The 20,133-nt window shown below is 46.2% G+C and overlaps 6 protein-coding genes across 6 annotated transcripts; 4 read left to right on the plus strand and 2 right to left on the minus strand.

The window, feature by feature from the left end:
- Positions 1 to 2,516: 2,516 nt before the first annotated feature.
- N7483_011233 (recombinase RAD51) lies at positions 2,517 to 5,590 on the plus strand (the record flags this gene model as incomplete). Its single annotated transcript, XM_057094660.1, has 7 exons — positions 2,517 to 2,561; positions 2,701 to 3,398; positions 3,444 to 3,561; positions 4,329 to 4,391; positions 4,474 to 4,553; positions 4,636 to 4,703; positions 4,779 to 5,590. 7 exons carry the CDS (start codon positions 2,517 to 2,519, stop codon positions 5,588 to 5,590), a joined length of 1,884 nt encoding a protein of 627 aa, XP_056940631.1.
- A 443-nt stretch (positions 5,591 to 6,033) lies between these two features.
- On the plus strand, positions 6,034 to 10,133 carry N7483_011234 (nucleoporin Nup120/160; the record flags this gene model as incomplete). The annotated part of the gene is made up of 3 exons (XM_057094661.1): positions 6,034 to 6,673; positions 6,748 to 8,892; positions 8,947 to 10,133. The coding sequence occupies 3 exons, from the start codon at positions 6,034 to 6,036 to the stop codon at positions 10,131 to 10,133; spliced, it is 3,972 nt and encodes a 1,323-aa protein (XP_056940632.1).
- An 872-nt stretch (positions 10,134 to 11,005) lies between these two features.
- Positions 11,006 to 11,532, plus strand: N7483_011235 (uncharacterized protein; the record flags this gene model as incomplete). Its single annotated transcript, XM_057094662.1, has 2 exons — positions 11,006 to 11,326; positions 11,392 to 11,532. 2 exons carry the CDS (start codon positions 11,006 to 11,008, stop codon positions 11,530 to 11,532), a joined length of 462 nt encoding a protein of 153 aa, XP_056940633.1.
- A 4,107-nt stretch (positions 11,533 to 15,639) lies between these two features.
- On the minus strand, positions 15,640 to 17,663 carry abr2 (laccase abr2; the record flags this gene model as incomplete). Its single annotated transcript, XM_057094663.1, has 6 exons — positions 15,640 to 16,672; positions 16,724 to 16,846; positions 16,895 to 17,065; positions 17,116 to 17,286; positions 17,355 to 17,410; positions 17,466 to 17,663. The coding sequence occupies 6 exons, from the start codon at positions 17,661 to 17,663 to the stop codon at positions 15,640 to 15,642; spliced, it is 1,752 nt and encodes a 583-aa protein (XP_056940634.1).
- An 894-nt stretch (positions 17,664 to 18,557) lies between these two features.
- Positions 18,558 to 19,123, plus strand: N7483_011237 (GFA family protein; the record flags this gene model as incomplete). The annotated part of the gene is made up of 3 exons (XM_057094664.1): positions 18,558 to 18,623; positions 18,706 to 18,868; positions 18,924 to 19,123. The coding sequence occupies 3 exons, from the start codon at positions 18,558 to 18,560 to the stop codon at positions 19,121 to 19,123; spliced, it is 429 nt and encodes a 142-aa protein (XP_056940635.1).
- A 213-nt stretch (positions 19,124 to 19,336) lies between these two features.
- Positions 19,337 to 20,029, minus strand: N7483_011238 (uncharacterized protein; the record flags this gene model as incomplete). The annotated part of the gene is made up of 3 exons (XM_057094665.1): positions 19,337 to 19,421; positions 19,494 to 19,716; positions 19,819 to 20,029. 3 exons carry the CDS (start codon positions 20,027 to 20,029, stop codon positions 19,337 to 19,339), a joined length of 519 nt encoding a protein of 172 aa, XP_056940636.1.
- Between the last annotated feature and the right edge of the window lie 104 nt (positions 20,030 to 20,133).

The following is a 20,133-nucleotide window of genomic DNA, read 5'->3' on the forward strand; positions in this document are numbered from 1 at the left end:
CATGCATTTTCTGTAGCGTGAGTCTTTCAGATATGAAAGATTCTGCGACTGTAGCTCGTGGAATGACTGAGCGGCTATCTCTTCAAAAACAGAATCAGGTCTCCTAGTCGTAATTGGATTTTCCGATTGATTGGGGTTACCATGGTATCTCGTAGGCCTGTCGTCAAGATATCGGAACCATAATGGGTCGTCTTTGGTAAGACAGGTACCCAGATTGACCCATCTCGTAATGATTAATGCGAAACTAAGGTTTACCCTGCAAATTTTGACATGAGAAACTGTGTGACATACTGTACAGATAACAGTGATACCGTTTTTCCGTTTGCATTCGTCACTTAAAAAGGATCTCATCGTGGAGCTGATGAAGTTACCAAATATGCGGCCTGATGTATGTTTGCATAGTTCCAAGCACTTTTGCGGACTCGGAGAGACAAGCGAACTTGAAGATATTGAAGGTCTTGAACAATGCTCAGGAATCAAAGAAGATAAGCTATTTGCCATGAATATGTCTTGCATTCTGACATAGATACCAAGGTACTTAGGAGAAATCATCGCTTCTTGAGAGAATAATGCGATTGTATCCGGGGAGAATGTGCGCACTTGTGTGTATGAGAATGTATCGATACTTATTCCAGCCTGTGCTCCATAAAAGAATCGTCTCATAGCAAGCTTCGCATGGAGAAAGTAAATAGGCTCTATTGAATAATATCGCTCACGATGTGTTCTCATTCTCAGACCCGAGTAGATCCATTTACCTTCACGGATACATGGTAGGGGACAAGCTGAAATCCCTCCAAAGTACGAACTATTGAGTCCGAAAGTTTCGGATCCATCGTACTGATGAAGAATGTGGAAAACATCACAAGCGAGATATCTTGGAAGATCCCGTTCAAATCGTGTCAGTATCGAGAACTTGTCATCTTGGGTGCGAAAAGGCTTGCGACAAACTCGTCTTTGAAGTAACCCAAAAAGCCAACGATTGCACAAAAAAAGACAGATTGTCTCAGCAGTGCCAAGGAAATCACATATGCATAATACTATCTCCGGGGGAAGATTGGTAAAGGTAGTCATGTTGTGGGCGTTAGACCCCGTGGGGTTGGTTTTGGCATGAGCCATCAAAATCATGCAATTGAGGTATGTGAAGGTAGAAGTGTGGAAGAGGAGAAGATGGGAGAATTTGAGATTGGGAATAGATCGAGAGATCGGAGCTATCGATTTAGAATGAGTGCTCTAACCTTGGAACGGAGACAACCAGGGATATGTACTACTATCTATATATAGGACATACTGATTAGACCTCCGATTTACCCAGATACCATGGAAAAACCCTGTAGGTATTGTGGATAGGTAGTAAAGACCTTTAATGATCAAGTAAAACTAGTCCACTGTAAAAAAAAGGAAATATTATTAGGTACCACATTCGACCGTGAGACTTGACCTTGAGACGAAAAAAACCTTAGCCACACGAGAATATGTAGTAACTCAAATCCATCGCACTCATATCTTCCATTAACGCCCTTGGCAGTTCATCTGGAAATGTTTCTTCACTGCTGAACGAGCATTCTTCACGCCATCACAAGCCACAGAAATGGTGGTATGTGCGGTTTCGTTGGATTCTCCAGCCATAATGAGAGTTGCTCCACAAGATTTATTGCTGGTGTGCGTTGGAGATTGCTTTATATTCGTGGCGTGAAGCTGGTTCTTGCAGGTAGTGGAGACCTAGTTCAATGGTTGACAGGGTTTGGTTTCAGGGTAAGACAGCATGGAAGATGATGATAAGTCATCCATGTTGCTAGATACCATAATAGCTCTCGATTGGATTGACCATAGCTTATGCGAGTGCGACAGCTTGCAACAAGTCAATTTATGTAGCATCATCTCCGACGAGTCGAGATATCTAGAGACCTCGATTGGCCAAGGTCCCTCCGAGTATGACACTATCGTTATTTTGACAAAGCAATAGTTGGTCAAGTGTGAATTCGTTATCATCATGATACCATATTTTCATACCCTGAATAGGCCAGAACCTTGCAGTGAGAGAGTGTGATAGTAAGCACAAAAGAGAGCAAGAGTATCAGAGCTCACTATCCATGGATGAACCTGTACATATTTGCCAGGACCTTCAAGTGAGTAGATTGTTGTAGATACTCAAACAAACAATGAATTTGCAACAAAGGGTAGATTTTATGTGAAGCAGTGGAGCTTCACCACCAAGAGGATGTGGAAGGAAGACCATGGGTGATAAATGAAATGATGATTCGGGCCCCTTAAATATCAGGGATACTCATAATATAGCCGGAGTCTGTTTTGAGCTCTGACTTTTTGATTTTCGCATGAAGATTTCCAATGTTTTATCTTCCAACCTTCGAAGTAACTGCCAATCCATAAGGCAGGTGCTACCCTTGGACACCAACTTTTTAATACCCCAAGATTCTTTCGAATGTTCTTGTTCCTTCACATTTATACCTCACTTTTACTTCTTTCACGGTACAACTGCTACCACTCAGTCAGCGACCATGGCATTCTGGGTTGATTGGCAGCTATGGGAAAAGTTAAGCATGGTATGAACCTCAACTTCCTCTACTCTTCTGTCGTTCGTTCACTGACGAGAAAATTCTGAAACTTTAGGTTTTGGGTCTTTTGATAGTACAGCAATCTCCTCATCTTTCCTTAATGAAGCAGCACTGACTAGTTCTTCAGGTTATCGTGGTGACATATGCGTGTTGTGTCCTGGTATACAATCGATGGAGGGTACGCAGATATGCTGCCATTGAGGCACGGCAGAAAGAAGAAGAAGCTGGGCTATACCCAATGTTGAAGGGAGTCGACATACCATTCGGCGCTCGCGCTCTAGAGAGAGGTGTAGAGGTCCCAGGCATTTGGATCTCCAACCAGACTACTCCTACTCCCAGCCCTCGCGTCCCTGGAACACCCATCAGAAGCCGATCGCCAAGTCCGGCTCCAAAACCTTATCCAGTTCGCCCAGGCAGCATGTCATCATCGTTAATGACAGATATCATTGCAAGCAGCTCACAGAATATACCTCCATATGCTCATCATCTGCCCGCACCGGAGATTGACATGCTTGCGGCCAACAACTACCGTTACGAACATTACAGACCTGGTGGGATTTATCCGCCGGCAACCCTGAACAGCATGCCTAAATCGCCCAGAAATTTCCATCGACGAAGTGAAAGCTTTCCCCACGGCGACAAGCGTGCGAGCTTCCCCACTCGACTCTTCCGTCCAACTCACACTCACACGTTGGATGCCAAACGCAGTAGGTCCGGAACTAGCGAGCAGGATTCGGGTCTGGGATCACTTGGTTCTGAGCATGATTCCCGTCCCCCAACTGAACAGCATAAGACTTCACGTATACACAGTAAGCGGAGAGCGTGGTCTGCTGGTAACTTGGGGGAAAGAAACTAACTTGTGTCTCCCAGGAGTCCTTCGCAGACGATCATCGGAGGAATTCAGACGCAGGATGAGCCAGATATTCAACGAGAGAATACATATGAACATGCCCAACGACCAACTCCAATTGAATCCTGGATTGCCAGAGTCTCAGAGACGAACCTTTCGACAATCGATACTTTCAACCTTTCGATCTTGAAAGCGAATCTCAAACTGGGTCCAGCTAGAAAAAACGACAATGAAAAGGGAAGCGGCTGGATACTACACATATGGGACAGGACCAGTAAATACGGCTTAACATGTGCTTGGCTGGAAAAAAATTGTACTATGGCCGACTTGGATTAGTAGCGGTTGATTATGGGTGGGTTGATGGTGGGTGAAGAGAAGCTCGGGTATGAGGCTCTGATGGGGTCCTTTTTTTGTTTCGTTTGAGAGGAGGGGTTGTATTTCTTATAGACCCACAAATGAGATTCGATCAATAGAAATTGAGACGATCTCTCAATATTAGTATAAATACGGAGAAGATTGTGATGATTATACCCAAACGGTGATAGTGTTGTTATTGTTGCCTTGTCGCTTGGTAAACACACCACGTGACCTCGCGACACAATGAACGCGTCCAGTAAGGAAACATTTGGGTTCGTGTAGAGAAGCCTGATTTTGCCACAGACAGAATCTTTGTGGGCCACGGCTGCCTGGTGACTCATTTATCTATTGAAATAGACGTGTTTTCTCTGACCCCGAAGAAAACACTGGACCAAGCTGTACGAATCTTCGTTTGATACCGGAGACACGTGCTCCTCCCTACGAAGAGAGACCCTCGATCTCGACGAGCCGATTGCGATCGCGATTATTACAACAAAGCAGCCTAAAATAAAAAACCCGGAAACATGACCGCAGATACGGAGACCCAGGGCGACTATGATGAGAGTCAACTGCCTGGCCCAGGTGCCCCAACCCCGCTTTCTGCACTGGAGGTGAGAGAGCCCTCAGAAACACCCGTGGACAGGAATAGCACCACGATATAGTCACCGATGAGTATGCTAACTGTGTCATCAGGGAGTTGCAGGCTTGACCGGGAGAGATATTAAGTTGTTTGTGGATGCTGGCTACCACACTGTCGAAGCAATCGCCTACACGTACGTTTGAAGGCACATCTATTCTTATCGCTGCTTACACCTCGAGCTTCGAATATATACTGATTTGATAAAAAATTGCTAGACCAAAGCGATTGCTGGAGCAGATTAAGGGAATCTCCGAACAGAAGGCCACAAAAGTCTTGGTGGAAGGTATGTCACTATGCGCGAGGGAATCCAAAGCCTCTCTGCTGCATAAGCATTGTCTGATAACCCTCCTCTGTATAGCCGCGAAATTAGTGCCCATGGGTTTCACTACGGCCACCGAAATGCACGCCCGACGAAGCGAACTCATATCTATTACAACGGGATCGAAGCGCCTTGACACCCTTCTCGGTGGTGGTATCGAGACTGGTTCAATAACAGAGATATTCGGAGAATTCAGAACGGGTAAAAGTCAGATCTGTCACACGCTCGCAGTCACCTGTCAGTTACCCTTTGACATGGGCGGTGGTGAAGGAAAGTGTCTATACATCGACACAGAGGGAACCTTCCGACCCGTCCGACTCCTTGCCGTGGCACAGAGATTTGGACTTGTGGGAGAGGAAGTTCTGGATAACGTGGCATACGCCCGCGCGTACAACTCGGATCATCAATTGCAACTTTTGAACCAAGCGTCGCAAATGATGTGTGAGACTCGATTCTCGCTGCTTGTGGTTGACTCGGCAACTGCATTGTATCGAACGGATTTCAATGGCCGTGGAGAGTTATCAACACGACAGACCCATCTAGCAAAGTTCATGCGTACACTTCAGCGCTTGGCTGATGAGTTCGGTATTGCAGTTGTTATCACGAACCAGGTTGTGGCCCAGGTTGACGGTGGTCCATCCTCAATGTTCAATCCTGATCCTAAGAAGCCCATCGGTGGTAATATCATTGCCCACGCTAGTACTACCCGTCTTAGCTTGAAGAAGGGTCGTGGTGAAACTCGAATTTGCAAGATCTATGACAGCCCCTGCTTGCCTGAGAGTGACTGTCTCTTTGCCATCAACGAGGATGGTATTGGTGACCCCAATGAGAAAGATGTGGAGAATGATTAAGGGGCTAATGATTCCTTCTTTATGTTATCGCCTATCTTATTCCTTACTATTGACACGATTTTAGTGACTTGACGAGCCTATTCAATATTTCACGGAGAGTATGGACATTGGTGAATTTTCTTTGCCTTTAGACTATCTCATTTTGACAATTGTACTTTAAAATGCACAATCATTGAAAATAAAACATTCAAAATTTCTGCCCTTTAGTATTCCTCTAGACTAGATATGTGAGACTGAGTAAATTAAATAGGATGTATTCCAACCTTGGAAGGTTGCTGATGTCCACCTGGGCAGACATAAGGCGGTAATGTTATTGCGGGTCGACCGCGCGCCAAGACTTTGTTTTTTGAGAGCTCCAGCTTTCCGCCCTGCAACTCTTTCCCGCCTTTAAAGCCATGGTCTGAAACGCCTCTGATCCTTGTGCTGTCCCAGAGCTGTTCACCATGGCGAAGATTTACAAAGATACCAGAGTCGACCTGCGACCGTTCTCACCGACCACAGTCGCCAACATTCAGATTTCTCCCGAGAGTGCGATACGCCGGACACGCTTTTCGATCTCATCAGGTTCCGACCACCACGAAACTCCCGTCGCGAAGGATGAAGATGAATTCGCCAGAAAATATCTAGCGACACAAGGGACAGTCTATTTCCGCAAGCGCAAGACGTATCCGCGAACATTCCTTTGGCGAGTTGTCAATGACAACAAAGTGTTGGAGATTCAATGCGCAGACCTTACCAAGGCCGGCTCAGAGAAGTTCGAATACAATGTGACACTGCGATTGAATTTCCCGGAACAGATTATCCCATCAGGTGTTGCGCTGGCCGACCATGAGGACCATGAGATTCTCAGTGTGTTTGTGATTACAGCCTCGAAACAACTCCACACATTGTCTCTCCGGCCGGAGTTCTTCAGAAGAATCGATTCAATCGATGAAAATGTGTCAGACTGGTGCAAGTCGAGCGTTCCGGCGCCTTTGTCTTTCTCTAATCCTCATCGACTCCATGCGAGCAGCCCACTCGAGCTGTTCATCTCTCTCGATAACGGCGCACTTCTACGACTTACCCGAAGAGCTGGGGACGACGGTACGCTTGTGATGGCTTTGGCATACAGTGTTGGTGATACGAAACTCGTGAAACTGACTTTTGATTTTCATTAGGCTCCCATTGGACCCCTCTGACATTCGATGAACGAACATGGGGTGCTTCGATCCGTGGCCTCGTGAAATGGAATGCACCCTCCTCACTTCGACACAATGGGCGCAACATCGACTTGAATGCCGCCAATGCGATTGCCACGACATCCGACGAGACCTACGTTTTTGCTATCTGTTTGAACCACACATTGAAGATCTGGAATCTGGCAACAAACAAGTTGGCAGCAACAAAGGACCTCCTGGGTCGCCCGATGGATCCGGATACCATACCCTATACCCTGAACCCCGCCGAGACATCGTTCATCCGAGTGTTCAATGCTGAGCGAGCTCTTGATGGAAGCCATCGCTTCTACGTGGTAACATACTCACCATTCGAAGATGGGCGCTTTAAGTTTTGGGCTGTGAAGGGAGGTCTTACATCGGATCTGGTCATTGAAGATCTCTTTGCAGATGCTGTTTTCCGACCAGTGGACCCAGATGTGACTGGCAACATGTTTTGGAGCATTGCAGACTTCCAAGTGAAGCCTATGGATGAAGGCAAGGGAATGGAGCTTTGGGTGCTTTGGAGAAACCATGGTCTGTACCAGCTGTATACCCTCCACTTCGATCTTCAGACAATGGTACAAGATTGGGAAAGGAATTGGGTCTCAACGGCATTTGAAGCACATCGACAAGAACCATTGCCCGCGGCAACCTTGGATGACGTGGTTGATCCGACCGAGAAATGGCTTGAATACCTTTTGCATCCGAACCGCTACCAGCCTGAAGTCCTCGAGACCGCCCTGGCTATCTACCAAGAAGCCCTCAAGCCCCTATCTTCTTCCTCATCTGTGGTTCTGAAGAAGGATAAGTCATTGGCAGAGAGGCTGTGCTCTACCGTTGCGGCGACAGTTTCACTACGCAAGTATGCTGAAGATGAAATGGGATACAGCCGCTACCGCAACGACACAGATGCCAAGTGGCGGCAGTTCTGGCAAGTTGCAGATGACCTCAACAAGCGGAGGTTCGAGCCTGTATCATTGGCTTATGATTCATACTTTGACATGCCATGGCTCCTTCTATCTGACTCTTGTGCTGTTATTCGTGAATGCAACACCACGGAATTACTTTTACACAACTCCGGATCTGAACTCAGTGAGGAGAGGCCGATTATTGTGGATCGCTGGAAGCACCGCAATTTGAGTGCCGAGCTTGGAAACTTGTATGAGCAAGCTTCTTCGTTAATGAAGGTTGCCTCGGATTTCAGGAAACGATTCTCTGCAGAACTTGACGCGGCTTGTCAGGCTGCCCTCGATGTCGAGATCTACAACGAGCCCTCATCGTCTATTACCGACCGCATGGATAGCTTCCGTGAGCGTTGTGAATTTGCGGATCAGATTTCCAATAGGACGTTTGATGGCCTCGTTGCAGCTTTGAATGAGAACCTGGACGCAGAGAACCTCTCCGGAGAGGTCTTCTACGCTATCATCGACACACTCCCTCTTGGATTTAATGGAAAGGACTCAGAACTTCTGTCGACATTCTTTGGGGCGCGAGTACTCGTTAGTGGTGCTTTAGAGACAATTCTTCTCAATCACCGGATGCTCTTTGATCTTTTAATCCTTGTCGCGTTTGTAGACAGTGAGATTGAGCAGGGCGCAGCTTCTACATTTGACGCCGCAGGATTGTTCTCCACTCTCACCGATCTTCTCAAAGAATATGAAATGATGCGCTGGCTCAGCTCCAATGTTCGGAAATGCGCCGATCGACCTGCGAATACAAAGTCCGACGCCTCAACGCCGATATTCTCCTTGAAAGACGCCCAGTCCAAGGTCAAGAACCAGAAGACAGCGACGATTCTTGAGGATCTATTTGTCACGGATATCAAGCCGCGTCAAGCGATTGGATTGCCCCAGAGCTATACTCTCTGTCTGGGCATCCGTGATGTCTTGGCCTGGGTCACCCGCCCAGGCGAAGTGGCTTACCCAAACGCTTTGGCATACATTCAGTGCGATCTCATTGCAAAGAACAACATTGACCTGGCATGGGATTTCCTTCGATTCCAACCCAGTACATCATGGGCTACTTATGTTAAGGGACGTCTGCATGTAGCGATGTCAGAGTTTGACATGGCCGCAATTTACTTCCGAAAGGCAGCATACTTGCTTTGTAAGTTTTGATACATTTTTTTCTACTGTCAAGCATCTAACTAATTGTCTCTAGCGTGTGGCAAGCCCCTGGGCAATCTGCATGAGATGTCGTCTACATTACTGGACCTCGTCTCTGTCAACTCCTTCCATAACGGTATTCCAAAGTACTACCAACATATCCTTTCCGTGTTCGAGAAAGTGCGATCATTCTCACACGTCGCGGACTTTGCCAGCCTGGCGCTGCAGGCTCTCGATTCTGAAGCATTGGCTGAGCAGGACCCTGAGTACGCCATTATGCGCACGGACCTGCTATCCCGATTATTCCATGCATCTCTCAAGACTTGCCAATTCGATCAGGCTTACTCTGCCCTGGCTCGTTACCAGGACCTTGCTCTCCAGAGATCAGCTCTCAGCTCACTCATCTCCAACATCCTCACCGTCTCTGGGCCTGGAGCTACAGGTCTCAAGCAAATTCTCCGTTTTCCCACCTCCCTCGTGCCCAACATCGCTTCTCACATCGACGATATTCTCGTCTCCCTTGCTCGCAAACAAAGTTCCTTCAATTCATGGCTGGACGTTGAAAACAATGAATCCGACAACGCACCGGACTATCACCGCATCTTGCAAGCTTATCGTATTGCCCGCTGCGACTACCGTGGTGCTGCTGAGATAGCATACCGCAATGTCCAGCGTCTTCGCCATGCCCGAGATGCACCATCATCCGCTCTTACCCTCAAATCGAAGGAAGTCGAAGAATATGTGGTTCCCGAAGACGATCCCGAGAGCAAGGAGATCCGACACGAACTCCTGTCCTTGATCAATCTTCTGGCCTCAGTTGATAAGAGCGAGGCTTACATTCTCGTTGAGACTGGCCCACTTCCATCTTCTGGTTCTGTTGGTGACTCATCGCATGCCCGCCCTCGCAGCTCCCACACTGACGAGGACGGTAACGTCTTCATGGAAGATGCAGAGATGGAATCCCCTACAGCCTCCCATAGACGTCGGTCGTCCAATGCTTCCTTCGCATCTTCAGGCCGCCGAGGTAGCCGTTCGTCCATCAGCCTTGGACACAGCGGGGTCTTATTCAAATCAATTACTGAACAACCTCAACAACGCGTAATTGTTACACTCGAGCACTTGCGTCGCGAATACCAATCCGAATTAGATCGCGTCAGTCGCATCGAGCGCGGTGACTGGGAGTTCGGTCTTTTGGACGACGAGGAGGAAGAATTTGATAACGATGAAACGATGGTTCTCTAGTTGAGGATGGCATAGTTGATTTTACACTCTATGAAAATCTTTTTTTTCTTATCGAGGTCTGCTTAAGGCTATAGATGGCTGATACCTGACTTTGATAATCGCTTTTGATATTTTCTTTTATGTTATGTGCAGCTGGAAGTTGACATTCGGTGGAGTTTCAAGCATCATGTCCGAATAGTTTCTTTTTGTTTTATTATAGGATAGTTTTGTGCCAAATCGGATTTCACGTCTTTTTTGTGACTTGGAGCTTTCTTCTCTTCATCCATCCCATCGTGCGGAGTTAATAGTTGCACTTTTTGATATCACACCATCCACAGTCAGGGATATCTCGGATCACAGGGACCTCAGGCTGATAGTATGAGCCACTGCACCCAGCCACTAGGGGCCCGGGCCGAGACTGTTGACTGTGGCAACTGTCCGAGCGCAAGTTGATCTCAATGGCCTATGTGTCGTGCCCCGTAGCCCAAGGCAAATGCTGGAAGTAGCTCCCCCAACACAAATGGGCATAGGCTTTCACCGCAAGAAATTCATCTGCCTACGTTAACTGGTTGCCTACGCTGATAACTTATTTAAGCGCCTTGAGTCCACTGTATAAAAGTCAAGGTGATCTCTCATTTCAGGGGAAGCTCGTGATTATCCACAGATACGGAGTACTCTGCAGCTGCTCCTGTCCCTGCATATCTCATTTTCTGTGTATGTGTGTGCACGCATATGAGCCATGGACTCTATCTCCCCACTCAATACTTCTCCTTGCTTTTTTACCCCTGCAGCAGAAAACAGGAACCGTCCTCAAACCCCTGGAATTATCAGTCAGCCAGTAGTCCCACCAAAGCCCGATGGAAATGAAATTCTGGTTAAACTCCTCATCTTTAATGGTGCTCCTTTCAAAGATCATTGGGCCTATTGGGTGTGCTCTCGTGATGACCCCCCTAATCGGAGTCAAAGTGCATGTCATGGGCGATGTGAGAGCTGGCTTCGAGTTCCAGGCCAAGAGAAGCCACAGTCTGCATTCATCTACCAACCTCCCCTCGAAGCGGGTCCCACTTCAGTGGGTCTCAGCCCATTTCTTTGATGAGGAGGCCATGCTTAATCATGGAATTGAGAATGATGATGATATGCCCATTGGGCCTTTTGAAGTTACTGCCCGACTGGCTGAGCCTCCAGGGAAAACATTGAATACTGTTGATAAAAGGGTAACCAGCAGACTTTTAGAAAGAATTTCATTTCCGGAGTTATGATGCTAATCAAACGAGTCTAGAACATCTCCGAAAGGCCTGTCCGAAGACGAATCATTCAACGAGACTGCCAGACGTGGGTTTGTGAGTCTGCTGATAAGCTTGTCGAAGGTGGGATTTTCAGAGAGGATGTTGCTGCATACCTACGTGCCATCACACAGTGAACGAATTCTGGCATGCTGTAATTCTACAGACTGCCAATGCCCAGACCGGCCTGTCCAGATGTTGTCAGCAAAAGAAATTATTGGCTCATATTGGTAATGACTCCTCCAATCTTCACATATTCTAATAATGGTTATATGGAGCAGTGATGCCATAACTACCGTGTAGTATGCATCACAGGGCTCGGCATATATGCCCTGGTAATAATATCAGAGGCCCTAGGACAGAACGAAGATCATGATCCATCAAGTGCTATCTGCTCAATACTGTACGGAGTATTATTCAAGCTATCGGATAATGCCTCCGTTGGAGATTGTCTGGACCTATGAATTTCGGGAAACCGAATCCTGTTTTTACTGTGCCACATAGTTCAGCCTTGCATCCACACAATCCGGCCCGTCGGCCCTTGGAATGTACGAGCTCCCACCTTTGCTTATATTGCACTATTTCAACGTGATAGCTTATCTCCAGCATTATAGGATGTATCAAGAGGCCATACTAAAGCTAAATGTTAGACGCAGCCAAGTAGAGAAAATACCTTGGCTACATTCTTCTCAAGTTGCAGAAGAAGAGCTCCACGTGGCGCAAGTTATACGTAGAGGGAGCTCCGTGCCGACAGGGGCAGCTTTAGGCAGGAAATTTTTGAAAAACAGGATTATGTAGTCATTCATATAGGATGTGGCCTGTCTGGGCACTGGAATCAGCAACAGAAACACCTGGGCAGTGGCAACGTCCACGCAAAGATGCTGTCAATAGCAGCTCTTTTGGATTATAACTCACTCGTCTTACATTATGGCTATTTCATTTTTGTTGCTGCGATTGGCAGCATCATACTTTATTTTACTTCTGCGCAGATCTCGGATCTCCACTACGCTGACGCGTCATTCATGAGCTTCAGTGCTGTGACGGGAACTGGGCTGAACGTGGTGCGTCTAAACTCCAATCGGCCTTGACTGACTATTACTGTGGCTAATGCTGGATGATATGCATAGGTTGATCTTTCCCTCCTGACTACTGTCCAACAAGCAACCTTGCTTGCCCTGCTCATCCTCGGACATGCGATTCCGCTACTGGGAGTTTCCTCCTCCATACGTGCTTGGGTGTTTTACCATACACTAAAAGATGAATCATATAAAAAGGAAGAGCTAGAGAGAAAAATTGGTATATCTTGTTTGGAGTTCAAGATTTCACAGCTCTTGGATGAGAAGGATGGGACGAAAAACACCACATCCCTTGATATCAAATCCACAGTAGTGGAATCATCTGCGACCTCGACTCTGGATGGCCGAGATCAATTAAGCGAGGCTGGTCAGTGCACCATCATCACCGATTTGACCAATCCAAACCAGATCCAACAGTTGGTCATTGTTGATGAGAAAAGGAACACGCACCCTAAAAACAGGATCCTTTCTCGTCTAGTTGCTCGATCAAGGAAGACAGTTCAATGGACAAGGAACCATTTGAAGCCGAGGTTATCGAGTAACCTCACTAGCTCAGATGGCGTGGAGTGCAGAGCACTTTTATTTCTTGCATTGCTCATTTTCTCTTACTTTTTTCTCTTCCTCTCACTCGGAATCTTGATATTGGGTCTTTGCTTAGACCTTTACCACCCAGATATTCCACGGGCTGATGGTGTCTCACCTATATGGGCAGGCGTTTTCCTTGCTACGTCTGCATTTGTCAATAATGGCATGTCTCTAATTGATGCTAATATGGCACCTTTTCAAAGGAAGTAAGTCATCAAATACGCAAGAATGAACTCCTCTGGACAGATTCTCACCTAACTAGCGCCATTCCACTCCTTGTCTGTGGTTTCTTGATCTCAGCGGGCAATACTCTCTTCCCTTGCTTGTTGCGATTGTATATCTGGGCAATGAGAAAGCTCTCACCCAGGAAGCCCAGTTGGCAGGCTTGGCGCCAAACACTGGATTTCACTCTCATTGAGTCCCAAAATGTTAGTTTGTCAATCTCGAAATAAATAATCGTACACTGACCAGGCATACAGATTTGTTCCTCGTTGTACCCAACTTGGCATACGTGGTTCTTGCTTGGCACAATACTGGTCTTGAATAGCGTTATGTGGGGGGGCTTTTGAGCTTGCTGCTATTCAAGATACGGAAATCAAAGCTTTGCCTGCCGGATACAGAGTCCTCGATGGACTTTTCCAGTCTTTGTGTAGGTCTCCTCTGTTTGGTCGTTTGGGCGCATGTGCTGATCAATTACTTCAAGCTATACGCGGTGGTGGATTCTCCGTTGTATCATTTGACAGGCTGCCACAGAGTCTACTCATTCTCTATGGTATGTTTCTCGTTTTGAAATAATTCCCTCCATCTGGGTCCTAGCTAACAAATTTCTCCTGTAGCTCTGATGATGGTAAGATACTGATTAATAAATAAAGGAGCAACATTCTAATATTTTCTTATGCAGTATCTCTCTGCCTTTCCAGTCTCCGCTGCAATTAGGTACGATAACCCCAGCTCTTTGTACAGCATTATTCTTACGTTGAACAGAAGCGCAGAAGTAGTCACGAGGCTCAAAATGACCGACATGATATCAAAAGAGGACCCTTATTCCAAATCATCATACACAGACAACCCCTATCTCTCCAAACTGGCACGGGGCCGATTCATTTACCACCAAATACGCTCTCAATTCAGCCATGACATATGGTGGCTTTCGCTGACAACCATCGTTATCACCATTGCCGAATCAGATCATTTCAAGTCTGAACCTATTCCCTTTTCTACGTTCAACATCATTTTTGAAGTTGTATCCGCATACAGCTGTGTGGGCGCGAGTATTGGGTATCCCGATAAGACTTATTCTTTTTGCGGTAAATGGCATACTTTTAGCAAGTTGCTGTTGGTAGCGGTCTCTTTGAAAGGAAGACTCCGTGGTGTGTCTATCGCGAGTGCGAGGTCAACGTCATTTTATGAGTCTTGGAAGAAGAGGAGGGATGTTGAGTTGCAGAAAGATCATGATATAGAATTTAATGCAAAATAATATTCCTGCGCTTGATTCTGCGCGTCATGTTAGGCTCTTCTTCAATGTTTTAGTGATCTTCAGCTAGCTTCTGGGCTCTCACTCAGAGTGACTTACTATGTAGAATTTGATGGAAGTGATTTATATTAATAGTAATATCAATATCAGACTCAGAGGGTACAATATGATTTCTCTATGGCAACCTGGGTACTGCGCAGCTCAAGTTACAGGAAAATAAAAAAAAGAAAACAATGTGAGCAGGGACTGAGCCAGGGACTTTTGATTTCGCGATGAATGCGTCAAGTGAGGCATCAAAATGAGCAGGATGATGACAGCTTCAACTTTCAAAAAAACGTAATAAATCCAATAAAATAGATGAAAATATAAAATTAATATCAAAAGAAAGAGCAAAAAGAAAAAGGCTCCGCAGAAGTCTTTCGCATAGTCCGCGGCATGCTTTCTCACGGTGGTGTTCCACTTAGGCAAGTCTCACGCTCGCTGATGCTACTTGACAACCCTCAGTCCCAGCAAACCAGACTTATGGTATCATAGTGTCAAATCAACTCGGGACAGACACGATAGCCCGCATGGCTACTACGATGCGGATGGTTATCTGGACTCCAATTTACCCCTGTAACTGAGAAACCATATTAACGCCAGAATTTACAGGCAGCTTAAGTGCTATTGCCACTTCACTTCTTTGACTTGGAGAGACCTCACTACTACCTACTCTTAACCATCCATGGATTATCTAAAGAGTACTTTTCTTGTTTTTCTATATGAGTACCACACCTACACCTGCCATCAATCATTTTTTTTTTAAAAAAATATACCTACTAGTTTCTAGCCTAGGGTGTAGTATAGGTCTTAAGTTCAAATATTAGATTAGGCTGGACTTTTATGGTATAAAATTGGAAAATTAATTTCGTGGATTTTTATTCAGAACTTGAAACTATTGACACATGGCGCTCAATCGCAGTATATTATAATTATCAACATTTGAACCACTGTTATCTCCATAATCGTATGTGGTGGATGGTCCAGATATGCCGCGTCATTGTGTATCATAGCTAGTAATCTCTTGTTGCCTCATTACTTCCACAATTTATTAAATCCGAGATTTTTTATCAGATCTTAGGCCAAGCATCTACACCATCCAATAACACCATACCCATACCAGAAGCCAAATGTGTCTCCATATGACAGTGTAGGAAAAATGCTCCTGGGTTCACAACCTGATACCGAATAGCAATCCAGGATTCACCAGTCGGGGCAGTTATGAAGGTATCTCGGTAGATTGGAGTATCAAAGAAGCTTTCCGGGGATTCTTCGACTGCGTCTTCAATAGATCCCCAGGTGAACTGCCCCTGGCCTGCACCGATCAAAAATGCTTTGTTGGAGTGTTTGTGGATTGGATGAGGGGGCTGAAGTCGAGTAGGCTCCGGGATCACAAGCTGGAAGACAATATCCACCCAAGTATTATTCTTTGTCTCGATCTTGAGTGTTGAATCAAGTCCGGGCGCTTGTGGGTTGAAAAGGACGGGCTCCATTTCAGCGAGGTTCGCGGGTAGGAAGGTAGAGCCATCTAGAGTCCATTCCCACGATGAGTTGATTCTTCCCAGACTCAGAAGATGGAAATCATCCGCATAGGTGGCTGGTTGGATCTGAGGGTATGGGGGGAGATTGGTGGTGTTTAACTCTATCACAGAAGCTGTGGTGTTGAGACCTCCGTATGTAATGTATGGTGTAGACTCGCGCTGGCTTTCCTCGCCGCCTTTATAGCTGACTGTTGCGAAGCCGGAGATGATCTGATTTCCGTTTCCAGCAGCCCTGATTGTGTAGTTTGCAGGCTCTTGGTCCAATCGGACCATAACAGAATATCGTTCGCCATTATAGATTGGAACAGAATGAGCCAGTTGAGGCTCAATTGATCGCCCGTCCACCTCATAAACATACATCGGGTGCTCATCAATGGATACAGCCAATGCTTTGAGACCCGCGGCACTGATGAAATTGAAGCTAGCCCATTTTTTGTCCGAGTCGACGTTGAAAACCGATGGAGGGCCTTCGCTGGGGACGCAGCCAGAGATGATACCCCCAGGCAACTTGTCGGGATGATGGTCCCAATTACCTTCCAATGTTGGAATAAGAGGATCGCACCTATTGAGTGTCAGAGCTGGTTGTGTTAGAAGGGAGAGCCACAAGACTTACCCCTTGTCCGTTAGTGTTGCATTGATAGCTGCTTTGATTTGCGCCGGTTGCATATCAGTCAACTCCTGAGGATCTTTGCAATACACCGATCCCTGACCATTGATCAGGATACTATCAGAGCAACTGGTAAAGTTAGCCTAGTCTCACGGAGTAGTCTGTCATATCACTTACAAGATGTCATATCCTGACTCTCGCTCAGCTTGCATGTAGGCGTCCGAAGTGAGGTGGTCCCAATCCGACAGAACTACTATTTGAGGGTCCCTTCGTGCTTCTTCCATAGCACTTATTTCGGTCGGGTCATCTGTAATAATCGAAAAGGGCGACTCATTTTCGGCGGATGGTCTGATGACACATTAGCGGAGCCGATGAATCGCGATTATATGCGAACTGACCGTATGTAGATGGCGCCGTATAAGCCATCCATTATTTTTGACTTATCATGCGAATGATACCAGTAAGTTCCATACTGTGTGGCCTGCCAGTTGTACGTATATTTCTGACCAGGAAGTATGCCCCATTGCGAGAGACCCGATACTCCATCGGCCTGCGGTGTGCCCATTTGTCTGAATTGAAGACAATCAAGCCCAAGTTAGTCAACTTTTCGGCGCGCATTTATTTGCTAGGGACGTACTCAATGCCATGGAAGTGAATAGATGTATTGAAAGGTAGGTTATTTGTCACTTCGATCTTATCCGGTCAGTACATGATCTCGAATAGATACAGATGATGGTCTCAAACTCACTATTACATCATCGCCTTCATCGAAGATCAGCGGTGGTCCAGGAAACTGATCATTGATGAACACCATCTCCCGCTCAACGCCATTGGGAGAGCCCCTTTGCCAGGTGAGATCCAAGGCGAAATGAACTTGAGCCGCTTGTGCTAGCGCAATCAAGTCGATAACGCCCAGAGCGAGCCATTTTGTACGCGCCATCATCATCGATTTTCTCGAGATTTTCAGCACTTAATGACGACCAACTGAGCGCTTGCCCCAGTGGACGCGATCCCCGTGTTTTATTGTATTCAACTCATCTTTCTGGAGCCCATTCCTACATACCTGCCAAGCCACAACATAGTTGCAATGTTTACATTCTTTCGTTCGGCCCGTTCGGCAGATCTTGCACAGGCAGCAAAAATATGGTTTCATGACTCGTGGAATTGTGAACGGTAGGAATGAATGGCTGAAATCAGTTATAGGTCTGGACTGAAACTTGGTGGTGGGTGGCTGGCTCCCAGTGCCCCTAGAAAGATTGATATTGATATGCATGCACTGAAAGTCTCCCTGGTGGTTTGACTGTCCAACCTTCCGAACTCAGTCCTTGGGAGGGGGGGTGGGGTTAAATTCCTCTGTGAAATTCGAGTATTGAATTTAACTCTCACTCTAGCTCTCACCCTGTCCTGAGATATCGATTTGTTGTTTATTATGCCCAGGTGGAGATGGATCAATATGCTGAACCCCACCTGGGCACCAGCCTTGGGAGCAAGATGCAAGAATATTATAATTTATCATAGTTTATGTAATTCAGCTCACTAAAATAGTTATTATTTACTCCGTACAGATATCCCCAATATGAAGATATTTCTTCACAGAAATGATGAAATCCCAACCAAACTCATTCTCCTTACGCGTCGCGGAATACGCTGTTGTTGGGGTGAGCTTTGTAAGCTAACGCTTACTGGATGAGGTTGGGGCCGTCTCAATTGTCATCATATGACTTATCACGACCTCAAGTTGCCTGGCCTTTAATAAGAACCTTGGAAGATAAAAAAGAGTGCGAAGTATCAACATTTGAAGGTCAAGTTTCAATCCTCTCTGAAGACTACGTCCTCAAACATGGCTGTTGGTGGGTGTTTTTGCGGAAATGTCCGCATCGAATATACTGGTCAGCCTATTGCGTCGGTGAGACAACCACTCCGAGTCTTGAAAGTATCACTTAGACGTGTGTGAACTGACTTTTTTTTCTCTTTGCTCCTCATCAAAGGCACTATGTCATTGTGAGGATTGCCGCAAACTGACCGGCACACTGTACTCATACAGTCTCGTGATCAATGCCGAAGACTTGAAGGTTACTGGAAGCCCAAAGGCAGTGGCTAAGGTATCGGACGCTGGAAATCACTTAAACAACTTCTTTTGTCCAGACTGCGGTAGGTCATACAATTCTCATCGAGTCATTGAAATTGCGTCTGACGAGCTTCATAGGCACACCTATCTATGGTCACAAAGTTGACTCAGCTGATAAGCCCCTCGGAGTGGTAGTTCTTCGAGCGGGCATTTTTGATAATCCTGAGCTCCTGAGCCAGCGCAAGCCTGTGGCAGAGATTTATACTAAAAACCGCGTAAGCTGGCTTAGTCCCATCGAAGGAGCCGATCAATACCCCGAGGGATTGGCGCTGCCATAGGTCGTTGCGTCGTCATATTCGGAGAATGAGATGAAATGGATATCGTAAAATTGGAAATGCACTGATAAGACTTCCCATTGTAATTTATTGTTTATTTAAGACGGTTTAATGCGAGGCCAATAAACGAAAACTCGAATGCTAGAGACTCGGACTGTCGTGATTCAATAATATTGTAGTCTATCAGGGGCTTTGTCCTGAAATTGTTTACGACACTTAATCATCCAGGCCAGGACAGTTCTCACTAGTCTCTGAAGTGATATCAGTATAGGGAGATGGGTCAGTCCAGATGATGTTAAAGCTATAATCGGATTAGTTTTACACCCTCGACAATATTGAATCTCACAAGGGATATGATCGGACAAAAACATACCTATCATCTGGATAATCAGGAGCATCATCATCACCAAGCTTCTCGACAATATCGGTTAGAGCATCATGCTCCCAGCAAATAAGGATATTTCCCGATCCAGTGTATCCGTCAACAACATCCTTGACACAGCCAGGGTCATCCCGGTCACAAGATGTATCAACAGTCAGACCCAGATCCTCTGCCAGAGGTTCGACTGTGTCGTACGGACGCTGACGGCTGCCATCTATATCGGTCATCAGACACATGATAATCCTTAAACGAATCGAGTCAAAGACGTTTGAGAATCCAAACTGGAAGTCTCCATTGAGAAAAAAAATTCACTAACCACTTTGAGGAGTTTGTGCCATGATATGGCCAATATTGTAGCTGGAGCTCGCACCAAACACGGTCCGCAAGCACTGAGCCCGCTCAAGACCCTCGGAGCTCAGTCCATCTCCATCATCGGGCTTCTCACCATGACGGATGAGATAGACAGTTGGATCAGCAACTGCGAGTGAGGCAGCGGCCAAAAACAAAAGGGAAATAGCCTTGACCATATTGACGGTTGAATCAAGCTTGATTCAATGTTGGAAGGATCTTGGCCTTATTGCTTGAGTTATTGTTAACGAGCTGTGTGAGATGCTTGACTGTTTTATAGTTG

This window comes from Penicillium malachiteum (assembly GCF_028827825.1).
Source record: "Penicillium malachiteum strain IBT 17515 chromosome Unknown utg000005l:1.0-9002435.0:326005.0-9005861.0, whole genome shotgun sequence".
In the NCBI taxonomy this organism is placed as follows: Eukaryota; Fungi; Ascomycota; class Eurotiomycetes; order Eurotiales; family Aspergillaceae; genus Penicillium; species Penicillium malachiteum.